This window comes from Heptranchias perlo, chromosome 29 (assembly GCF_035084215.1).
Source record: "Heptranchias perlo isolate sHepPer1 chromosome 29, sHepPer1.hap1, whole genome shotgun sequence".
In the NCBI taxonomy this organism is placed as follows: domain Eukaryota; kingdom Metazoa; phylum Chordata; class Chondrichthyes; order Hexanchiformes; family Hexanchidae; genus Heptranchias; species Heptranchias perlo.
The window spans coordinates 26,526,202-26,550,255 of NC_090353.1; the positions used below are offsets into that span (position 1 = coordinate 26,526,202).

The 24,054-nt window shown below is 41.1% G+C and overlaps 1 protein-coding gene and 1 long non-coding RNA gene across 3 annotated transcripts in view; one reads left to right on the forward strand and one right to left on the reverse strand.

Annotated features, from left to right (window-relative positions):
• The window catches only part of LOC137299536 (uncharacterized), a 36,020-nt gene extending 31,992 nt beyond the window's left edge, over positions 1-4,028 (reverse strand). Inside the window, exon 1 of the long non-coding RNA XR_010957915.1 lies at positions 3,793-4,028. This is a non-coding gene — a long non-coding RNA (uncharacterized lncRNA). The remainder of the gene's footprint in view (positions 1-3,792) is intronic.
• Positions 1-24,054, forward strand: part of midn (midnolin) — a 29,388-nt gene that overhangs the window by 1,281 nt on the left and 4,053 nt on the right. Inside the window, exons 2-8 of one of the 2 annotated variants that reach the window (XM_067968346.1) lie at positions 551-1,109; positions 1,376-1,463; positions 1,576-1,638; positions 3,991-4,047; positions 14,426-14,812; positions 16,392-16,509; positions 16,951-17,235. In XM_067968346.1, the coding sequence (XP_067824447.1) occupies positions 898-1,109; positions 1,376-1,463; positions 1,576-1,638; positions 3,991-4,047; positions 14,426-14,812; positions 16,392-16,509; positions 16,951-17,235 (1,210 nt within the window). In that variant the 5' untranslated portion in view covers positions 551-897. The remainder of the gene's footprint in view (positions 1-550; positions 1,110-1,375; positions 1,464-1,575; positions 1,639-3,990; positions 4,048-14,425; positions 14,813-16,391; positions 16,510-16,950; positions 17,236-24,054) is intronic. The other variant, XM_067968347.1, reaches the window with a different exon arrangement.

The following is a 24,054-nucleotide window of genomic DNA, read 5'->3' on the forward strand; positions in this document are numbered from 1 at the left end:
TTGGGCTATAAATGCATTTGCTTATTCGTTTGGGGACTGGTGCAAATACGTTTGATTCATTCTCAAGCATAATGCGTGGTTATTGTGATTTTTGGGTTAAATATTTAAATCAAAATCAAAATTTTTAACAGTCAGTGTCTGATTGCAGCCTATCACCTGTGAATGTGTGTGTGTGTGGGGTGGCCATCCTATAGAGTGCTCCTTCTTTATGAAAAGCTTTTGCGGAGTTCAGAAAAAATCTTAACAAAACGTTTGCACCTCTCAGAACATCAGGTTGACCCTTTGTTTCTCTCGATTCATTGCGAATTTCAATTCAGGTACACCGTGTTTGGGGGGGGGCGGGGAGGAGGAACTCGGCTATTGTCACGTGGCAGGCGTCGCAGTCTTTTTTGAATGGCTGAAACTGACGAGTGGGCGTCTGGCATCGGGTGAGACGTCACAATGGAGTGGCGGCCGATTGGCTGGTGCCGGGGAACAGGTGGATACTTTTGGGAAGGTTGAGGCGTCGGGGAGACGCTGATTGGCTGACGCTGTGTTTTCTTTGTTGCAGGACGTTCTATGAGGATTATTCTCCGGGGGATCGCGGCGGAGTCAGCCAGAGTCAGGCTCGTAGGCAGTCGGCAGGGCTGAGAGAGAGGCACGGCTTAGAGCTCTGGGCAAATCACTTGTGCTTTTCTTTTTTAACCCTTGTCTGAGAGATCTTTCGAAGACAAAAGGAAACCTCATACGGAGAAACCTAAATATATATATTATATATATCGCACACTTTGGCCGTTAATCTTTCAGCAGAGAGCGCTGGGATTTTTCCATATTCTTTAGTATACATAATATTGCATGATTCCTTTAAGTGTCTGAGGGACTTTCTTTTGTGACTCAAGACCGATCAAAGGTAATCGAATGGACCATACAAGCACCAGGAGCTGCAGCCGAGCCCCAACTTGCGAGGCCCATCAAAACGAGCCTTCAATGCGTGTAGTCATCAATACGACGACCGGAGCCCAGTATGATCTTTCTGTTCCAGTAGACGAGACAGTTGAAGGACTCAAACGGAGGTTATCACAGCGTTTGAAGGTTGCCAAGGAGCGTCTAGTCCTCTTGCACAAAGAAACGTACGTACACCCCTTTGTTCTGAGCAATCCTACGAAACCTCAATCCAATTTCTGTGACCAGTTTATGCGCCAAGCAGTAGTCATTCATAATCCAGTATTACTTTGTTAGTTAATAATAGTAAGCTATGTAAACTTTCCATTAGTATGTACTTTTGAACTCATTCGTGAAGCTTGTGCTATTTTACTGTACCGATGCAATTAAAGGATCATTCTATGAGTTGCATTTCTCAGCTATAGATTGTAACCTGTGCTTACAACTTTTTTAGGCGTCTAAATTCCGGAAAGCTACAGGATCACGGTATAACAGAAGGAAGCAAACTAACCCTTGTCCCTACTGTAGAGGCTGGACTCATGGTAAGATGGACTTCTGATCTGGTTTATAGAATATTGATGCATTCAATGTCTACCGTCGCATTTTAGAAGAGATTTGTGCTATAATTAAATCCCTTTTTTTTGTCTCCTCAAGTCTCAAGCTTCGCGTCCGGAGCAATCAGTAATGCAAGCTTTGGAAAGCTTAACGGAAACTCAGGTAAGATTTAAAGCCTATAGGACAGTGAATGCAATGCGATGATAGATAACCAGCTGATTGTCACGCATGATACACTTGTCGATATTTTATTGATTTAATTATGAATATACTTTTTTTTAAAATCCGTTTAATAATTAAACGCAAACTTGCCATGGTGCCTGAGTAGTATTTCTGGTGCAGTGCTAATTTGGACCATAGAGGCCAGACTATATATGGGAGTGGATTCGTGCATAATAGTCCAATTCACATTTATAAGAAAATATATGCATTAATTAAAATTCTGTGTGCATATTAAGATAATATTACTGTTGTAGAGTAACAGTTCATTTTTTCTGAGTTACGCTATTAATGTAGTGTAACCCTAATATAAATCGAGGTTTTAATGTCTAATTTAAATGTGTGAAGCCTGCCGGATTCGGCTCCACGGGCCTAATGTTTTGCAAAGCCGGTTTCCAAAAACTCCGAAGCCCCAGACTCTGTGCCTTTGTATTGTTCAGGGTGTGCGTGTTTCATACAACACTTGGGAGTTCCTTGGCGACAGCTCAGTGTTTAATCTACACAGAGAATAGTGTTCAGACCAAACTCCTCCCCTAGTGACGACATTCAGACCTCCTACTGTAGCATGACCCGATAGTGAAAAGCTTCTCTTTTGAACGAGATTTTCTGAACCGTGGAATTCACCTTTCACCTCCTAAATTCACGGGCTCCGTACATTTTTATCCTAATTACAACCTTTGTTCTCCCTGATCTCCTTTTATAAAGGCACAGTTAGACTTGCTAAAACTGCTAAATAATTCGCCTAGTCTCGGCTACCATTGTATATGACATTTTTTTCATGCTGACGGGCTTCAATGGTTAACTGCAGATAACTTTTGAAGAGCATTCTGATTAAAGCGTGACGGAGCTTTTAAACTTGATAATACAGGGCAACACTGGACTAAATGCAACGCTTAACTTTGAGGTGCTGCTGCTCCTTTAAGGCTTCCTGCTTCGCTCGGGTGACGCTCATGCATTTCCTTTGAAGTCATGTATGGTTTAAATGGACAAATGCTGATGGAATCGTGACGCTGTACAGCGCATACTTTCATGCAACCCAGACAACTCGCCGGCCAGCAGCAGAAAGCGTCTGAGACATTTCTGAATGCTTAAGCCGGTTCTTTGTTTCACGGTGGTAAAAGGCCGCATCTAAACCCAAGTGGCCAAGCGAAGCCCGCAAACACCATACAGTTTGAATCTGCTGCCAGGTCCGCAATATTAAGTTAGGTAGCAATCTTAACGTAACAGTGCATTGTAAAAAAATAAATGCTGGCTGAACTCAAACTGAGCAGCCAATTCATATCATGTAGATTAATGAGACACGGAGGATCCAAATAAACGGTGTCTTTCATCTGCTGCACATTCTTTTGGTTTTAACACAATTGTTTTGTGTTAGGGTTTGTAAGATATATATATATATATATATAGTAGTCCATGGTAACACATTTGGAAGCCAGCTGTAGATTTGTAAACTGCTAAGGCTTGTTTGAATGTAACTGGTGTACTACCAGATCAGACTGAGGCACACACCAGTGAGTTTCCAACATCCTCGAAATCAATTGTAATGTTTTATTTATACGTGAAATGAGCGTCCCGGGGGCTAGCTGATTAACCCCATCACCCATATGTAGTGTTAATAATGTAAAAAAAACTAAATCCTGCCAGTCACCTTTAACCTACATATTAATATGACTCATATTGGATGTACAGACGTGTATTTTACACAAATTGCACGCAATTTCAGCAGCTTTGTCATTCTGAGTTGGGACGTATTAGTTGAAAAATTACTATTTTAAAAAAATGGTGTTCCATTGTTCATGTAACCAGTACAATGAGCTTAGTGCCTCCTAAAACTCTTGCTCGAAATGGTCTGGCCCTGTAGATAAGCATACTTCCTTGGTTTCCTGGGGAGCATGTATTTTTAAACTGGAAATCCTGTATTCTTTGCGATCGATCAGCCAAGTCGGGCTGGTGGGAGTGGGGGTGGAGGAAGTACGGTTCTCGCAGTCAAACTGTTATCGGTAACTGCACCACGTGGATTTAACGATTGCATAAATAATACCCACTCAAAGGCCGCCAGTATAAAGTGACCTTTTGATATACTTTTTTTGTACAAACCTTCACTGGGCTCTATTCCATCTTGATCCTGATCCTCGTGTAATCAAATTCCTACGTATGTAGTAGCTGCACCACCACTAGTCAATCTGGCATCTTCTTGCGTATCATGGGAATCGATGAGTCAAAAGAATATTAAATTCCGGCTAGAATTCCTTTATCGCATGCTGACAATTCCTCCTCCTCCTCTCTTTCCCTTAGGGAAGGGCAGACGTCCTGGAAATTCGTAATCCAGAACAGCAGAGGCATAACAATGACGTAGGTTGTAGCTGCGTCACAGTTGACAAAACACACACTGTGTTGTCAAACATGTATGTGGAATAAGACAGCAAGTACATCTACTTTAAAACTGAATGGAAAAATAATAACCTCATACAAGGGGATTATACTGGATTGTTCCAGTATTATTGCAAGTTGTAGAATTTGCCAATAGACATATTTTAAATGTAATCAGCTTTAAATACAGTTGACAACTGTTTCTGCTTAGCCACATCCAGGCAGTTGTTGAGTGGCGAAAGGATTCCCTAAAATTTTCAACCTTAATTCAGGTTGTTTTGATGTGTCATGTACAGCACCTTGATCAAATGGGAGCCTGAGTGTCCTTACTCAATCAAGAAATGACATCCAGTTAAATTACAAATGAGATCAGCGCAATTGAGTTAAAGAAAAAGTTACGTGATCAATCATTCAGATTCTGTTACATTTCAATGCATTTGACTGGGGGACATTGTTTTAAAGTATGCATTAATATCTGATCTTATTATAAATGGCTCAGCATATGAAAATATAGCTAAGTACCCAATTACACATAATCTTGTTCATTTTGTAAGCGCAAAGGTCCAGTTCATTAAACTAGTCCTTGAAATTTAGCACATGGCTGGTCTGGGGAGTTCTTTCTAATTTAAAATCTGATAAAAACCAATCCTGTAAAGCTGTATTGTGAGCAGATCTCTTGCCTGACTAAGCAGAACCCCTCTCCCTCCCCCATCACTATCAGCAGTTGTTTATTCTTTCATTTATTTTTCTTCCTGTAGAATGCAGGTTTTCCAGTTGACTGGAAAGACTATTCTGCAGAGAGCTGGTTTATTTTGAAAGCTGGTCAAACAAGCCTGGTGCAGCCTCCACTGCACAGGGACCAGTACACCAAGGAACAGCACAAAGTGTGTTAGTTTAAGGCTATGGGGGGAGTGGTTTACTTAAAAAAAAAAGGAAGGGAAATCCTGACGGGCAGGTAAATAAACAAAAGAGCAGAGCCATATTGACCATATTGCTGATTAATGCTTCTGATTGAGATATAAACTAATTCTTAAAATATGTTGCATTTTTAAAAAATCCATTTCTCAAATTACTTAACCAAAAAATTCAAGCAGCAACAATTGTTTTAAAAACACAATGAAAATCTGTTTCTCGTTCTAGGGCAATTTTTCATGTACTGCAAGGTGTACATGGGAGTAGGCCATCCAGCCCCTCTAGTCTGCCCCACTAATCAGTTAGATCCTGGCTGATCTGTAACTTAACTCCATTTACCTGCCATAGCACCATGTCCCTTGATGCCCTTACCTAATTTTAAAAAAACATTTAAAAAAAGATCTGTATGTATGGTACCTTCATGACTAAGGCATTGTACAATCTGTTTAGAAATGAAAGTAGATAGTACTGTTCTTTGGACATTGTATTCATATCTATATGAATTTGACACTGTTGATCACACCATCCTCCCCCAACACCTTTCCTGCATTGTTTAGCTGGGTGGGACTGCCCCTCCCTATCTCTGTAACTTCCTCCAACCCTCCAAGATCAGTTCCGCACCCTCGATTTTCATCATTCCACCGTTGGCGGCCGTGCCTTCAGCTGCCTAGGCCCTAAGCTCTGGAATTCCCTCCCTAATCTTCTCTATCTCTCTCTCCTCCTTTAAGATGTTGCTTAAGACCTACCTCTTTGACCAAGCTTTTGATCATTTGTCCTGTGTGGCTTGGTGTCAAATTTTGTTTGAAAACGTTCCAGTGAAGCACCTTGGGACATTTTACTACGTTAAAGGAGCTATATAAATGCAAATTGTTATTGTATATGCAATAAATTTGGTGTGACGCTCATCTCTGGCACTGGCTGACCATGTTGTGATTAGTATTAGAGATGATTCCCTTTAAATAGAAGGTCAGGTTAAGACGTTACCAAGTATAGAGCTTAATCAAGGAATGCGCCTACCCGTAGGAGGATCTATTCTGCACACTACATTCATTTAATTAGACTCAAGGATATGATTTGATATCCAGTCTCTGTGGCCTTTTCGAATAACAGAGTTTTTATTTTGCCTTCCCTCTTTGTGTCCACCGTGAAGATTATTTTTAGCAGCCAATGCAAGTAGAAGTATGAATGAAAAATGAGTTTGTGCTGGTACGTGGGCTGCAGTTCTTTTCTTTCTTCAGCTAATGATGGCCAGGGAATAGAGCACTCAACTGAATCATGGCATTTAAAAAGAGATGGTGCATTTTAAATTGCTCGCTGGGATGCAACGTTAAAAGAGAAAAATACACACACACACTATGCTGATTTTCATATATCTAAAATGGTCATTGTTGGAAAAGCAGTAACAAAAACTGAGGGAATTCAGTGATGTTTCTTTGTACGATGTTTGAATACAGAGGAGACTTTAAACTGAATACTGAAGCCCTGACCTAGTTTAAATTGTGTCAAACTGAAAAGAGCACAGCAGAAATGAGGACTTACTGTCATACACTGTTAATCTTTATGCAGGATCCTTATTTTGCTTCTGATCCTCCCGTTAAGGCTAGGTCATTTGGTTCAATTGCTAATTAGTGTGTTCTATAGAATGGATCTAAATTTTGAGTGTCTTTTGTTCTTTTGATATTATTCACTCCACCTTGCACTCAATTGCACACATAAACCATGCATTTTAATGCATGATGGATGCTATAAATTTTAATTGAATTATCAAGCAAACCAAAAAGCCCATTCATTCTTTTAAGGCTCTTCCAGGAGCCATTGAAATGGTGGCATTGTATCTGTGCTGCTGAAGGGCTTTTGTAGCAGTACATTTTTAGACCTCTTAAGGTACCTATATATGGTTGTGAGAGAGGTGCATGTGAAATTCTTTTGTTGTCATGCGGGGGCGAGTCTACATGCCTGATGGGTTTACATCTGAGGCGGATGGAGAATCTGCAGTCGTGACGCCTGAAAGTTTGATACTGCGCCTCTTTTGTGAGTGAAGTGGGTTGAGTCGTGACTGATTAGATTGCAGGGGACCACCTTAGAGATCCAATTAGCGCTGGCCTGTGGTTGTGGTTTTTATTTTAATGCGGCTGGAAACAATGAGTGGGCTCAGTATTTGAATTCCAAGAAAATATTTTGAAATGAGAGCAGCTTTCTGCTCCCTTCAGATTAGGAAAACAGCTCCTTTTTTAATTTTTTGATTATGCTGTATAAATACATACAAGTATGACGTAGTTCTTTATTTTAACATGTTGTTACAATGCAAATACTAGTTTATGGCATGTAACTTCTTGTTGGCTAATGTTTTGCATGCTGGAAAAAGACAAATAGTGTTTGTAAATTAAGTGCATATTAAAGAAAAATAACTAATATTTAGAGTTGAGATGGTCTGTGTGTTGAGTAGTTGCATACAGATGAATGCTGCAATACAGTGGCTGCAAATGAGTTTCTGTGAACTGTGGGACCTCTATAAATGGGTCTGTCAGCAGTGAATTTTCAGAAGGCTGTAGTTTAGCAGACTTGTCACTTTGTGACTGCAAATATATGCTTTTCAGCTTTTTTTTCAATTTGATTACTACTGGAGCAATTTACAGTCAAAATAAGATGAAACCTGGATTGCAGTGGTGGTCTCACAATAGAAAATGCACTGAACACAGAAAAGCTATGTTTTAAATGTGCAGTTTATGACTACTGTGGCAACTGCGTTTTGCTACTTTACAACAAACCTTCCTGTTCATTCACAGATTCGCTCCCATAGTTGATATTGGTATGAATAGAAATATTGGTCGTGATTGTGCATACCAGTATATCTTCAGCAAAATATTTGCACACAGTTAGAATGACACCAGCGCAAAAGATCTACGCTAGCAATCTATTGTCAAAAAGATTTTGCTCCCATCAGCAGTTGAGCTTTCACTGCTGGCTATGTGCTTGAATGAGGAAAAGAAGCTTTAGTGTGGGCCTGCTACCAATTAAAAGCTGATTGTTGGCTTAACTAACCTGGTAGCTAATGGCTGCAACGTGACTGCAGTTACATATGGCGCATTTTGTGTGTGTGTGTGTTAGTTACTGCTTGCCTTTTTTTTTAAAAAAAGGAAAGACACAGGAGGGTCAAAGTCTGTATCTTAAATTTCAAAGAGACTTCAGTTAGTCTTTGGCAGCTGGTAGGTTGAAAAAGCCAAGATGGCTTTCAGTGATGCAGGGGGGAGGTTAGGCTGCGTTCCTTATCAGCTTGCATTATACTGGTCTGGGATTTGTATAGCTCTGGTACATTACTTAATCAATACGTTCCAGGGTACTTAAGTTTAGCAGCATGCTTAGAATCCTAAGTAGGCTTTTCCCCCTACTGAGAGATGGGGGGAAGGGGAGAGAAGGAGGCAGAGAGCTACAAATTCCACAGGCCTTTCCATAGAGCAGATGGGATGAGATTTATGATTTGATTTGCAGGGACTGGATGAGCGATGAGGTTGTAGCACATCTTTGTACCCTGCATGTTTAGTTAAGGTCAGGCCACTTGGGTTCTGCAGCTCATCACAAACCTGGAAGTGGAATTAAATATTCTGAATGGAGACATTTACACTTGCTTGTTTTAGCAGCGCAGAAAGAGAAGGCTTTAGTTTTACTCTTTGTTCCTAAAATAGGAGGAAAGTTAACCTCTAAACACAAGGGTAGTGTTTTCTTTGGTTGTGATGCCGACAAATCTCCCATTTAGCCGTTTCTAGATTGTATATAGTGTGTTTCATGCAAATAATGGGCTTTAAAATATAACCTTTGGATTTAAGAAGAAAAAGGTGCCCAGGTATCTGCATTTGAAATAATGAGTAGATGTCATGTACTAGCACGGCAACAAAATATCATTTGAATTGTTTTTCCTTGCTTCCCCAAAAGTTTTTTTCAGTTTTGGATCTGGCAGATAGAGAACAGTGTAATATTTGTTCAGTTTGACTAACGTGATTTCTATTTCTGATATTCCAGAGTGATGGTGTCATTGCGCAAGGGCGTCAGTAGGTGGTGAATCAGTTTAAACAGTTTCAATGCAATGAAACTTTAACACTTCCTGATGACGCTCAGGCCAGGCACAAGTACTTCCATTAACATTACCTTATAATTTTCTTTTGTTTATATCAAACACCTAATCTAAATTTGGTGTTACAATTTATCATAACCTGACTCATTTTTGTGCATTAAAGCAATGCACATTTTCTATACTTTTTTTAATTAAAGGTACTCCTAGTTTCCTCATCCATCCCCTTTGACACATCACTGAGTACGTCATTGTTTTATGATCCTGAAGGGGGAGGGTTTGAGTTTTGTTATGGGGGGGTGGTGGGGAGAGACACTCATCAACTTATCTGTTGGTTGGAGTAAAAGCAAGCACTCTTTGTGTTCTGTCCCCAGGCCCCTAACTATGCCTGTAATGATGAACCCCACCCCCACCTCATCTAATTTCTCACTTTCACTGGACTTATCTGCAGGGGTTTAACTACCCATTCATTGTCTCATGGGCTGACACTTCAAAATGGCGTTCCCCATTCCACTAAACCCAAATACAAGGGGCATTCAATTCTCTTACTTGGGTTGTCATTCTTAACCTTTTAAACCATAGCTGTCGGTTTCATGTTGCTTTTTGAAATTTAAAGCCAGTGCAGACATCAGATGGGATTTTAGATTCATTTTTTTTTCATCTTTCTAGTTTTCCTGCTGATTTTAAAAATTCTCATCCTTGTTTTCAAATCCCTCCATGGCCTCGTCCACCCCATCTCTGTAACCTCCTCCAACCGCACAATCCGAGATCTCTGCGCTTCTCCAATTCTGGCCTTTTGTGCATCCCTGATTTTCATTGCTCCACCATTGGCGGCCATGCCTTCAGCTGCCTACCCCCTAAGTTCTGGAATTCCCTAAACCTCTCCACCTCTTCTCCTTTTAAGACACTCCTTAAAACCTGCCTCTTTGACCAACCTTTTGGTCGCCTGTCCTAATATCTCCTTATGTGGCTTGGTGTCAAATTTTGTTTGATAATGCTCCTTGGGACGTTTTACTATGTTAAAGGCGCTATATGAATGCATGTTGTTGCTGTTGCTTTCTTAGTTACCATTTCTTGAAAGCATTGAATCACACTAGGTTATGGTTCCACTGATGGCATTGGCCATTCTTCATGGGTGAGCCAAGACTCTTGAATGTCACTGACTGATTTCAATATCGGAAGCATTACCACCAAGCCAGATCCAGTTTTCCCTTCTATACACATTCAGTCACTGCATAATAATCGTTCTAGCTTGGAATGCTGAAGCCAATTGTCCAGGCTGAGATTGGATCACAGCACAGGCCAGGGGCTGAACTGGGATCTTCCCATATTATGAAGTGCTTTTATGCAATTCAGAAATGTCAGATTTTACCCTTTGGGGGTTTGCAGTTTTAGTAAAAGCAGCAAATGGGAGGTTTGCTCTGATCTCGTGAATTTAACACTATGGTTATGTATCAGAAAAATGTCGCTTGTAGATTTAAATTTTTTGCTTTTTCCATTTTTGAAGGGAACCCACCAAAAGACATTAATGTTTTGACATTGATAAAACTGGAATATTAGTTAGCCTTTGTACATATATATTTTTATGATTTATTAATCACATGGTAATAGTTAAAAATAACCACATACACACCAGTATTTAAGAGGGGCAGTTTAAAAACAATTATCAATTGCTTTTGTCATTAGACCCAGTCTATAATTGCATTTTGATAAATTATTTCTCCTTTGCATTGCTAGAAAACAATGTATTGCTGTGATTGAACATGTACTGCATGAAAGAAAGCAAAAGGGGAGGATGGACTAGACTGAAGTTTGCTTCAATCTTTATTAAAGCAGCATTTTATCGAATTCTCACTATAGTTAGGTCGAAGTTTACTGTGTACATGTACACATAATTTGAATTACTAGTGTATTTTGGTGGGATAAAGACCTGGGAGTGAAAATTTGTGTGTAGGATGTCTACCGCAGCCTGAACTATGTTAAATTAGCACAGTTTGAGAAAGACTCTTAATTTGTTGCTTTCACTGAAACTGTATAATCCCGAAGCATAATTGTAAAAAAAAAACCTGTGCAGTTAGGTGAAATGTGTGAGAATAGAATTTTCATTGGATTGTGTGGCATTCCAACTTGTATCCTCATTTTCACTATTAACAGTTTAAGCAATTGTTCATTTCACAGAACCTAGCAGGTGTGTGTAAATAAACAGCCCTGTTCCCATCGTACAAAATTAAACTTTATTTTTTGCATTATATGCAGCTTTGTTGTGTATGTTCCCAAATGGAAATAGATTCTAATAATTAACGGTATATAATTTTAGTGAAGAGAGCTAAGTCTAGCTCAGCCTTGAGTGTGTGCACATAGGGCCTGTCTTTTTAAAAAGGATTGTCTGCAACATTGCATATATCAAGATCTGAATGACTGGTGGGTGTCACCTCCGACTGCTTTTGAAGCAGAGGCCACAGCAGCCAGAAGTGAAGCAGAATCAGTGAATGGCTGAGCTGCTTCAGGGCTGTTCAGGTTCATTGAGGAGGAGGTTGAATCCATCGCCGTATATGGTTAGGCAGTGTGTGTGTTTGTGACACGCAGTCTGCTTGGAGATACATAAGACTATATTTTCTCTTCCCCCATTGCTTGTTGTAGCACGTTTCTGTGGAAAGGTAATATAGGCAATCACAGTAGGATTGTAGGTACAAGTGGGTTGCCAAATGGTAGAGTAATGTGAGTCTCGTATTAATATCTAGGCCTAATTTAATTGTTTTACCACATCATTCATTTTTCCATCAAAGGGATATAGTGCATAAAATATTGTTGTTTTATTCAAAATAAGTGGGAAAAGATGGACCCAAAACCAAAAGTAATATAGACTGAAATATTAGAATGCCAAGCTCAGAGCAATTAGGCTTGCTTTTTTAGACTGTTTAGAAGACATCTTTCTGAAGAAAGATTCAATCTCCAGTATCCATTTCTACAACTTCGTCTCCTCTGAGAAAATCAGTATTTTCAGAATAGCTTTTGGATGCAGACCAACATCTTCAAGAGATTATTGTTTTATTTCCAAATTTTGAAAACAGGTCTTCAATTCACATCAGTCTCCGGCCACAAAAGATGTAAGGAATGTGCCACAAGGTTGCTTTGAAACCTTGTCTCACCTCTGTGGAGGTTGGCAGTGTGCACCTGTGATGGGCCTCGTCTTCTCGAATGACTGTGACAGACGTTGAAAGGTTGCTCTGGCAGAAGCGGATTATATTTCCTATCTTTTAGCCATCTGGTTTCCCTAACAATCAGGTGCCTGGGCTCGGGAGATGGAGATGAATTGCCATCAGACAGCGGAATTCTTTAGATTCCCTGCCAGCTTGGTAGTTATTATCGAAGCTTAAACTACGGTCATACAGAAGTGCAGCTGTTGAACGGACTGTACACAGTGCAATTTATAGAAGACTTGTAGCTTGTGCTTTTGAAGGGGTCTGAGGGTTGAGGGCTCTTGGAGGTGTATGCGGTCACAATGAAGAACCACAAGAACTTTGTGTGCACAGAAAGTCATTCGTCATTATCTCCTGAGTCTGGTTGTTGGTTCTTCTCAACGCCTCTGTGTGCAGACTGTATTGAAGCAGGCACAGTCCAGTCTGCCTTTTCCAATTTGCATTCCCCAACATTCGCTTTTTGCCCTCAGTTCTCGACTGCACATGACGGATTCCAAACGTGCAAGTGAGAAAAGTAAATATACACAGCTGGTGTAAATAAATGGAGCCACGACTGGATATAAAAGCATAACGCGCTCAGCATCTGAATCTCAGTGATGCAGCGTTGAGCTGCTGCAAGCTCACTGCAGCCAAGCATTGGGTAATTTAAATAGACAAGAGTCGCAGATGTATAAATCAGCAATATACGCCTATTAACTCCCTGGAGTATCGGCTGCAAAGGCTAGGCAGCAGCGCGCAGGTGATTTTGACGTTAAAGTATACAGAATTCATTACTGTCATAAATATTGGACAGAGCTGAAGAACACAAAGCCTTTGTAGGACGAAAAACAGTGTACCTGCTTCCCTCAAGCGGAAAATTAAATGAAGATAAATGATCCCCAGCACTCTCTGTTACCAGTTAATGTTGGTAGAGAAGGAGGCTTTGATCTTAAAAATAACACTTGATACAATGAACTACACTTGATACAATGAACTATCGTATCTAATTGGAAAAAATATTTTTTCCAATAATAATCTGTTTTAGGCTCTGAGTTAGTTGATCTTGGCCAGGGTGGCAATAGATGTGTCAAAGTTGACCTCAGCACTCCTGTGCTAGGGACAGCAAAAATCCACATGATTCTTGTTCCTGATCACAATCCCAGTGACCCCTACGGGAAGCTTCCATTGTGGACATCAGTCGAGGACAGGATCTAGTTCAGTCGTGACCCCCTCACCCTATGGTTGAGCGGCCTGTCGAGACATTTAAAAATGGTGAGGTTCTGGTGCCCATGAACCTACAACCCAGAATCAAGTCGCCACCTTCAGGACAGGAGCAGAGAATACCCGGGAGGGAGGGTCACGTGTTTCAAAGGGAGTGTTTTGTTATGTGGAAAAACAATCAAGAATTCTAATTTTTAAAAAAAATCCTCCAAGTTGATATTTCTGTATATTTTGTTCAATGGTAGCAAGCAGTGACAAAATGCAGCTAATTCTGCTATCAGTGAGTGAGGCCATCTCCATTTGAAATGCGTTTCCACCATGTAGATTAAATGATTAAAATAGTGCTGGGAACTAAGTATTGGAAGAGCACCTTGGATATTAAATAGATGTGTGTCGAGTCTAGAGTTTTCAATGAACTCTGGTAGAAATTGAAAGTGGAAAGAGAGCACATAAATATTTACAGTTTAACTTGTCATCTTTGTTACGTAAAACCGATGCAAAATATTAATTTTCTACAATGAACATTGAATGCTGTTGATTGCTTCACCAGCTAAGTCAAAATTTGCTATTTTAAGGTAGCCTTCAGAATCTTTTCAGTAGGATTCCTCTGTTAATCTGGCACTTATATTAATGTTGTTCTGATGTTTTATACTGCTGTACCATCGACACTATACTTTAATGTACCCGCTTTCTTTTCTATTGTGAATTTGTGCAAATTTTTATTTTCATATGGCATCTGCACAGAGAAGAGTTTCATTTAAAAAAAACCCAACTCTGCTAAATAATTCAGTTAAACATAATTTCACATGGGGCATATAAGCTCATTCAAATTTGGGTCTTCTGATGAAAGTCATGTAATTGAATCAAAGTCTTCAGCTGAGTTCTGTGTTAAGCTCAACACATTTATTCTCATATCTGAAAGGGTTAATGTGTCTTAAGTAACATCAAAGTTTTGAACATGCTTCATTCTGTTTCATTTCAGGTCAATGACTTTCTGTCAGGACGGTCACCTTTGACACTTGCCCTGCGGGTTGGAGATCATATGATGTTTGTTCAGCTCCAGTTGGCAGCCCAGCAGGCTGGCAGCCAGCTACAGCACAGGCATGTGATAGCCAGTCGGGAGAGCAGCGGAGGGGCGGCAGCGCCCAGCTTTACTAACACTCAAGGACTTCACAGGCAAACTGTAGGAGCCTCAAACTGTAACCACATATCGGCCTGCCAGCAAGCCATGGCAAGCCCCGCCCCTGCGGCAGCCACCACCTGCTTTAGCACAGCTCGCCCACCTTCAGTCACTGCTGGATCGTTCCGATCACACGGGGCCAGTACGTCAACAGCCAGCCACAATATCGCTTCTTCGTCTTGCACTGAGGTATGATAAACTCACCTGGACCATGGAGGCTCTACGCTGCTCATAGGACATGTCAAACTAAATGATACTTGGTTAACAATTATAGTGATTCAACCAAAATTTGAATAATAGTTTATCTCAGCTGGGATGCCATTATGGGTGCTAAAATTAGCTTTAGCGGCCCTAGGCCAGAGAAGGGGATACTAGTTCCCAGTCCTCATTGCTGCCCAGTAAATCCTGCAGGAAGGTCATGTGTGGATATTGGTGATGACAGGATCAGGCTCAACTGTGATGCCCCCTGTGGTTAGTAGGCTGCTGACACCCACACCTGACAAGTGGGCAAATGGCTGAGTTATCAAGTGGGTGATTGACATCCATGGAACTGCATCTCAGCATGAATCAGTACTTTCAGGAGAGATTGGGGATGTGGAAGTTGGAGGACAGTGTTTGGGGGAATTGCCTAATTGTTCTCAAAAAAAAAACATGTCACTTCAACAGATAAAATCACAGTTCCTGGAGGAAAACCAGCAACATTGTTACTCGTGCCTTAAAAATATTATGTCCCCCCTGAATTGTACAGCAATGTTTCTTTCATTTGTTGGTGAGATTCTGCAGCAAATAATTGGTTGGTATTAATATGTAGGACCTGTTCAGCTCTACTGTTATGATCAATAGTACACTTTATGCACTTTAAGGGCCTGATTTAAAAAAAATATAAGCAACCACTCTACTAGGTTTCCTTTTGTTTCAAATGTGAAAGGAATGACAAAATGTTTTATTAATACCTCTTGCAGATAGCCAGGTTCTTGGCTGTGATATCTTTTGGGAATAGTCAGCTGCCTTTATGCTGCGCCTGCCAAAATCATTAACTGAGTTGAAATTAAGATAATTTATTATAGAGCTGAGCTGTCCCTGATTAGCTGTAATGACCAGCTCAGATGGGTCCATGAGAGAACTGAGTTGCCTTAACTGGTGATGTATAGTTTTGCATTAGTGCTGGCCTGCCCTGCTAATCGGCCCAATTAACCATCGTATACTTGAGACAGTTCGAAACTGTTGAGAGGAGAAGGCGCCAGATTAGGTAGGGCAATACAATTGGCCATATTGTAGCCTGGGCAGGAAATGTTCCCCTCTGGAGGAAGAAGGGACACATACCATCGCTCAGCTTATCTGTAAGTCTTGTGTTCTTCCAGCTTCCTGTTTTGCATTCCATTAGGGACAGCATATCAGTAACGGACAGTGGAACCCACAAAAGGAGTTCTATCTGTTGGCTTAGAAGGATGCAGGGGCTGAAGAACAAACAGATGTTGGTGCTTGTAAACAGAAAATTGGTTCATGCTGCTTTGCTCCTTGTTACTAAGACTGATCCATGAATAACTGCTTTCAGTTTATCATTCATTTTCAGAGTATTGTTTTGTAAATGTGGCAGATAGTTCAGCAGACTTCATATAACTGTAGTCAATGGTTTGTAACACAGTGGAGGAGGAGCAGAAGATGAAGAAATTGAAAGCCAAAAACAATGAGTTCTGAATATGTATTTGTAGGTTTTGAATTTAATTTTTTTACTGTCAGTAGTGACATTGAACAATTACTTTTATAGGGGGACTGCAGTACAAAAAGCAGTAGTCCAACTGCTTCGAGCAAGTCTCGAAAACCAGGTGCGATCATCGAGAGCTTTGTCAACCATGCCCCTGGGGTTTTCTCAGGAACCTTCTCAGGTAATTCAAAGTACATAAGTTTTGTTCACATTCTTTTAGCTGCGAAGATATATTAAATTGGTAACCGTACCAAATTTGAAACATAACTAGAAGTTTGGTATAAGGAAAAGTTGTGGCTTTAACTATTCCTGTTGGAATTAGCTCTTTAATTTTTGTTTCAATTTCTTCTTCCTACATCAGGCGCTTTTGCAGCTTTTTTTCTCCTGTCATAAAAGGGCCTTTGTTGTTTCTTTTTCACACATGGAGTATTAGGAGCAAACTCTCCAGATCCTCCATGTCTTGTGCTTGTGGCAGTTAAAATGATTGAATTGGTCACATGGCAGCAACAGGAGGAAGTGCTCTGGTTTCACCACCTGCTGGGTTGTGGCACAATTGCGGCTTTTAACTATCCCTGTTAGTAGTATTGGTCCTTAATTTTTCTTTTCTTCCTTCCTAAAACAGGCACTTTGCATCCAAACTGCCAGGACAGCACTGGAAGGCCCCGACGCGACATCACCACAATCCTGCAGATCCTGAACGATCTGCTGAGCGCGACCCGTCACTACCAGGGGATGCCACAGTCTCTCACGCAGCTGCGTTGTCAGACGCAGTGCGCCCCCAACACGCCGTCTCCTTCGCCACCTTCCCCAGGCTGCTCAAACAAAACTACCTCTGAAGACACAATGCAGCAACCACTGCATTCCCTCGTTCAGTGTCAGAGCCAGATCAGGATGTGCAAGTCAAGTGGTGAGTTATCAGCAAATCGCAAGGAATCTGAAGGTGGTGTGCAATTCATCTCCGATCAGGATCCTATGCATTAAATCTTTCTATACACCCCCATTAACTCAATTTTTCTGGTTGGAATAAACTTATGAAAATCACATTAAATTTTAATTTGAAAGAAAGATTTGCATTTATATTGTGCCTTTCACGACCTCAGGATATCCTAATCGTTTTACAGACAATTAAGTACTTTTGAAGTGTAATCACTGTTGTAATGTAGGAATCACGGCAGCCAATTTGCTCACAGCATTTACTGAGCTCAGCGGATTTCACTTCATTTTTCTAAGTGAATATTTCTGTTTTAATGCTGAAAGATTTTATTTCTTTCCAAGTTGCCCCCCTCTCTCCCTCCTCAAAGCATTGACTTCTTGTTGAGTTACGGCTTGACAGGCACTAGTACTTTGCACACGTGGCCATTATCCAATGTGTGAGCCTTAACTGTGAGCGTTAGGCTATTAGACTGTGGGAGGTATCACAGCTCCATTCTGTCCTCGGCCGATGTACAAACACATTGGTATTTGGTGTGCAACCACATGTGGGAACCCTGGGTGTCTTTTCCCCTCCTCTGTAAGCGAGAGGTGCCAAGGCCGAGTATAGCATTCTTGCCACTGCCTCAGCCGAGGTCCGCTTACTCAGTTTAGACTGAGAACTTGAGACCTCCTGGTCTGTACGGTTCAGCTACTCACCGGATAAATGTACTAAGCCATTGGGAGGAGTGTAAAAGAATCCTTTTATAAAGAAAATAAATATAATTGTAGTCAAAATCTTGTTAACAACTTTTCCCCGGAAATGTAAATATAGTTTGCGCAACATGATGCATTGTGTGGCAAACAAACATACTTTAGGAGTGGCTGTGAGGAGCTCCCCATAGGCTATTGCGCCATATAGGGTGAGATTTGCGTTTCAGTCTGTGTTCTGTGCTTAGTTTGATGCTCTTAGCATCCCTGGCCTATGAAGTAGACCAGTTGGCCAGGGTATCTGTTTCTGACTGGTGTCCCACTGCTCCTGCTGGAAGTCTATGTCTATTGAGAAAAGCACCTTGCCCTCCTGGTCAAATAGCTGCCAGTATCTACTCTAAAGACTTGAGCTTGATGAGCACGTAAGTAGCTGATGAAGGTATTGGAGAAACAATCCCCCAGCATGAATCAGCAGCTTCAGTGAGGAGAGATAACAGGAGAAAATTGGAGGAGGGGGAAAAAATTGTTGATGAGAGAGGGAACATGTTGGAACAGAATGCTGACAGTCTCATTAAATGTCATACTGGCTTGAACACTGTTTTATACACTTTAGAGCTGGATGTTCATTTAAATGTTCTGTGCTTGACAGTTTTTTTTTCCCAGTGTATTCTTACTAGAGGCTGCTTTAGGCAGAGAATGCTAGCCCGGTAGTGGTAGCATGTGCTTTTCTCGTGATACAGCAGCTGTTGATAAAGTCAAACCAGATAGAACAAGCGTCGCCTGGGAGCCGGAGGAATTAGCAAGGATGGGTACCACGGGAATGCAGCAGCAGCACAAGTCTGGCCATATATCACGCTTGTCCTGTACCTGGGCTGCTTTTTTTTTTTCAAGCTTCAGCAACTTCTGAAGGCTCCTAGGATGCACGGCTATAATTATCAGCTTTCTTGGAACATCTGTCACATGAAGTGAGAGGAGGGTCTCTTAATGTGTCTCGGTGACTTCATGCTGAAAGTATATCATTCAGTGTGATACCACGGGTAGTAAATACAGAAAAATTTATGAAAGAGAATTTGTTGGATTTTTTTTTTCTTCCTTGTAGAAAGCATGGAGTCTTTTGTAATATGTTTTTACTATTTAAAGACCCAAACAAGGCACTCTATTCAGACAAATGTGGAAATAGCTGACATTGTAGTAGAAGAGGTCAGCAGCTTGGAACGGAATGAGGAAATTGCAGGAAAGGCCATTGACTGCAACACATACAGCCATGAATAATTTAAACCCTCTTGAATGATTTTACAATGACGCTTTTACAGTCGAAGTAGCAGCATAGTCACAACCACGCAGTTTTTTTCCCTATATTTATAGAAAGAATTCTGAGCCTAATTGTTTCTTGGTATCAAAGAGTATTCACTGGATATTCTCCACTGTGCCCTAAATCTAAAATAAGGTCATGCTTTCGCCTCCTCCCCACTTTCTATTAATGCTAAGTCTTAAGCTTTGTATTTTGCGCGAATCGTTTGCATATGGTACAGCTGGTGGCCCTTGCATGATGCCATTTCTTAATTTTGATTGCTCCACCTTTTAGTCCTTCTGCATCTACCAATGTTCTTGGCTTCTCCATCTCCTCTGATCTCAAATGGAAATCTCATATTTCCATCATTGCTAAAGCTACCTCCAAAAAGTTGTTTTTTTTCTTTTGTACCCAACACATTTTCCTCTCAGCAACTCATCACTCTAGAAAGCTCAAGTTTGTCCAAGAATTGAACACTGCTGGTGTATGTGGGGAGGGTCTTGCAGGATCTCTCTTACACTCTTGGACTGGATACAAGTAAAAGCTTATCATCTGATCTGGGGATCTACTCTCCAGCCTCGAACTCCCCCTCTCTCTTTGCAGCCTGTCTTGTCTTGCTATATTTTAGCAAAACTGCTGTGATCAACTGAATTCCAACATGTACTTCCTGCACCCTACATTCTAACTATGTTGAATTGAAGACTACTCCACAGTCTTTTACTCTTTAGCTCATTCTTTGATCTCAAAACTCTGAAACATTTTACCTTCCTTAGTCTTGATTTCCCCAATCTTTGGGCTTTTTAAAAGAAAGAAACAAGCTAACGTGTGACCTAATCACTACTTCCTGATTTAACTTCTCTTTTATGCTTTTCAATCATGTTAGTGTCCTGTACAATGAACCTTGTTTTTTTTTTCAACCTACGTTCTTCAGCAGGACAAAAGCCCTTTGGTGTTTGCTCTGTTTTTGGACGGTTGGGGAGATGCGAGCTATATGAGGAAGGTTATTGAAATGGATTACAATGGTGCCAGAGTCCACACCCTTACAGCACATAAATGAATCAGCTTCAATAACCGGAGATCCTTTCTGACCTTTGTTACTGCACTTGGTAACAGAACTTGCAGCTACAAGAACAGTGGGGCCTTTCAACCCCAGGAAAAAACAAAGAGCCCAGCTTGTACCTCGTGAAAGGTCATTTGCAGCAACTGCCTGTGATAGGAGACCTTGAGGCTATGTTTGTATCTTGAACATAACAGATGGCAGTAATTCATACTATGTAATGTTGAGGAACAGTGTGCCCATGCTATGGAGTCAGACCCAGGTTGATGTGAGAACTGAGGCTCTGCTCACATATTTAAGATACTGAAACAAATATGCATCCTTCAGCCATGCAGCTCTATTATGCCAATGCTAGTCAGTTTCTTAACATGTTAGTCAGTTTCTTTATGGAAATTTCACAAAGTTTGGGGGAAGGCTTCACCAACATGTCTTTAACAAATGGCATGGTTATTAAGCAGTTGAATGCCTCAAAAACTATGGGTACTGCACTGTTGAGAGCTGATAGTTGTTTTTGGAAAGTGCAAATACTTCTTTATCTTTGCGCACATTTGCAAAGCTGCAATAATAGAATAAGGAAGAGAAAGTGGCTCCTTTACAAAGAAATTGTTAAATTTCTTACCGTGATAATTTGCCTAAAATGCGCACAGCAGAAAAGTAGTTACTTGTATTTTGAAATGCAACCAATTTAGGCCCTGATTTGCATTTCTCACACCAGCGTAGAATCTTTCTGTGTGCGCACTGAGGTATCGTCTAGATGGGAACCATAAACTAAGAGGAACAATGAAGCGTTTTCTTCACTTTTGTTTTGGCAGATGTGGGGAGCCTGCAGGGAATAGCTTCTCAGTATTTGCATACTATCCGCCCACACAGCAGGCAGTAGCATTTGTGTTGAAGGAAGATGGTTTGCACAGACAGGGTGGGGTGGGGGGGGAAGGGGGAAGGGAAGTGGGGGAGGAGGAGGCGGTGGAGGGCAGTTGGGACAGGAAGACGTAGGAGAGCACAGCCACTTTGTAAGGTTTAGCTGTGCTATACCTTGTGGTTTCCACTTCATGTTTCTGTTCCAAAGAATAGCACTGTGTCCATTGTTGAAACCAGTTAGCTTCAACCAGTTACAGCGTAACTGCCAGTCCACACAGAAAACCCTGGGTTATTTCTTGCTTGAGCACAAATGTACTTGGCAGAGGACAAAAGTGTAATAAATACATAAACGCAGGTAACAACTTCCTTCCCTTTCCCCTCCCACCACCATTCATATATTCATGGCCATGCACATTAGGCAAAGTGCCCTTAATTTCACAGAGCTCAGACCCATTTCTTTTACACATGCGAATGCTGAAAATGATCCAAATCAGCCCTCCTTGGATTCCTGATGGGTAGGAGGACTTTATTTTGTTGTCAGGTGTTGGCTCGATTGCGCATTATCAGACGCTGCCAGGTATTTTTAAACCTGCGGCAGCCAAACAGGAAATCGCTTTTTTAGCAACAGCTGAATGTAAACACTGGGGTTTAATTGATGCTTTCTGCTCTGATGGGATCTGCAGCAGCTGTAGTGGTTTGCAACTGTAAGGAAACTGCCATAAATGTATAATTAAGAATAAAAAGGGTCCTCGTAGCCTACGATGGAAGGTATAGTAGTGATTCAGTGTCCGAAGCGCCGCTATTTAGATGTTTGTCTGAAGAACACATTTTGTTTTTTTTTTAAAGCTGTCTCTGAGGCAACTGTCCCAATGGCTCAGAAAAATCCTCATTATCATGGCTGAGATTAGCCAATACAGTACAGACCAGAGGTTGACCCTGGTCTATATATGGCTCAGATAACAACACAAGATAACTATTACCCACAGTTACAGCGTAACTGCCAGTCCACACAGAAAACCCTGGGTTATTTCTTGCTTGAGCACAAACTGTATTTTGGACGTTAAACCAAAATCCCATCTGCCTGGTCATGTGGATGAAAAAATCTCGTGAACAGCAGGGAGCTCATCTGGTGAATTGGCCAACATTCCTCCATTAACCAACACCACCAAAAAAAATCATATAATCTGATCACTCATTTGCTGTTGTTTGGATCTTGCTGTGCACAAATTGGTTGCCGCATTTGCCCCCACAACAATAGTGACCGCGCTTCAAAGAAAATCCACTGGTTGCCAAGTACTTTGAGGATGTGAGAAGGTGCTAGAACTTGCATTTATATTTCTTTCTTTCCTCTGAGCCATGGCCAATTTAACCTACTAACACTCACTGTCAATAGGCTCAAGCATGAAGAATAGCCATTTGGTGAGGTAAACTGGGCCTTGTGTAAACACGGACAAGAAAGGAAAATAATAGATGATGACACAGTTGCCACAGTAACAACAATAAGACAAAGCTTGCAACATTAAATGGCTTCCTCTTTATTTTAAAAACTTCAACAAGGACTTACCCACAGTGAGAGTCTAAAGTATAGCCCTGAATAGGAGTAACAAAAGCTTGTTTATAGTATGGGCTCCAATACAAAGGGGAATGAATGTTTTCATAAGCTACTCAAATTTAATCTTTGGAATCCTTTTCTGCCCAAATGGCATTTAGGGTAATCTGTTAAAATTTGAATAACAGTTTTAAAATGAGCATCGTGCAAGCACTAAAAGGGACTTGCAAGATAATATAAATACTGAACGGTAGGAGACATAAGAATTTTGCCAATTTTTTTTCCCTCTCCTATGCAAGGGCTTAGCTGCTTTTATATCCTTTTGCTGCTGGCTCACAACGGCAGGTTTTGTGCAGCTAGTGGCAACTGCAAGCTAAGCTCATCAGATTTTTTTTTATAAGAACATTGGCGAGGAAGACCTGTTGTAGTGCTGGATCTTTCCAATTGCCGCTGGACTTCCTGGGCTCAGTAAACATCCTGTTCCAGCAGCAGCAAGCTCCCTGTAGTCCTCGGCTTGTAGATGTGCGTGGCGTTTCATCACAGTGACTCCATGAATTAACATCACGACACCAGTACATCATGCATACTCGATGGCCAAACAGTCATAGCCAGTCTGCGCGTGCGCAATATACTTTTGTCTCCAGTTCACATTTAAGACTAGCTGCACTGTTTAAACATAAATGCGAGAAAGTGGCACACCTCGGTGTCTCTCCTGAGACCCAGCCTGCAATAGGAAAGTAGCTCTTATCTCCTTGTTAGGACATGATTCCACGAGCGATGGTCCTCTTTCAGTATCTCGCCCAACTGGCTAGTATACAAGTTTGAGTCTTGACCAAATGTCTCGGCAGGCTATTTAACCATAGGTTGCATCACAGCGGGGCTCAATTCTGGCCTCACTTGACATCCATAAATGCCGCCTTTTAGCAGGAGTCACTGGATCTTGTTCAAGAGCGGAAACACTGGTTGATCTTCCCTTTTCTTACTCGGGTACTGCAGCTGATTGTAGCACTCCAACAGCTGTCTCAGCTGAGATCAGCTAACTCAATACCGATTGGGAATTACACTTGGGATCTTCCTGGCCTGTGTGGTAGAGCGACAGATTGAATAAACCAGCTGAGCCATTGGGCGAGGCCAGAGTTATAACTCTAAATGAAAGTAATTTCATGAAGAGGGCCGTTGCATTTGTAAAAGCTTTTCCAAGTGCAAAAATGCCATCTTCTTAATCTATTCCTTGCCCTCAAAGGTAATTGAAAATTGGTGCATTTGAAGCCCCCCATTCCCAGATATGCAGTTGACTTCCTCCGTTGTTTCCATAGTACACCATTTGCACACTTGCAAAAATTAACCAATT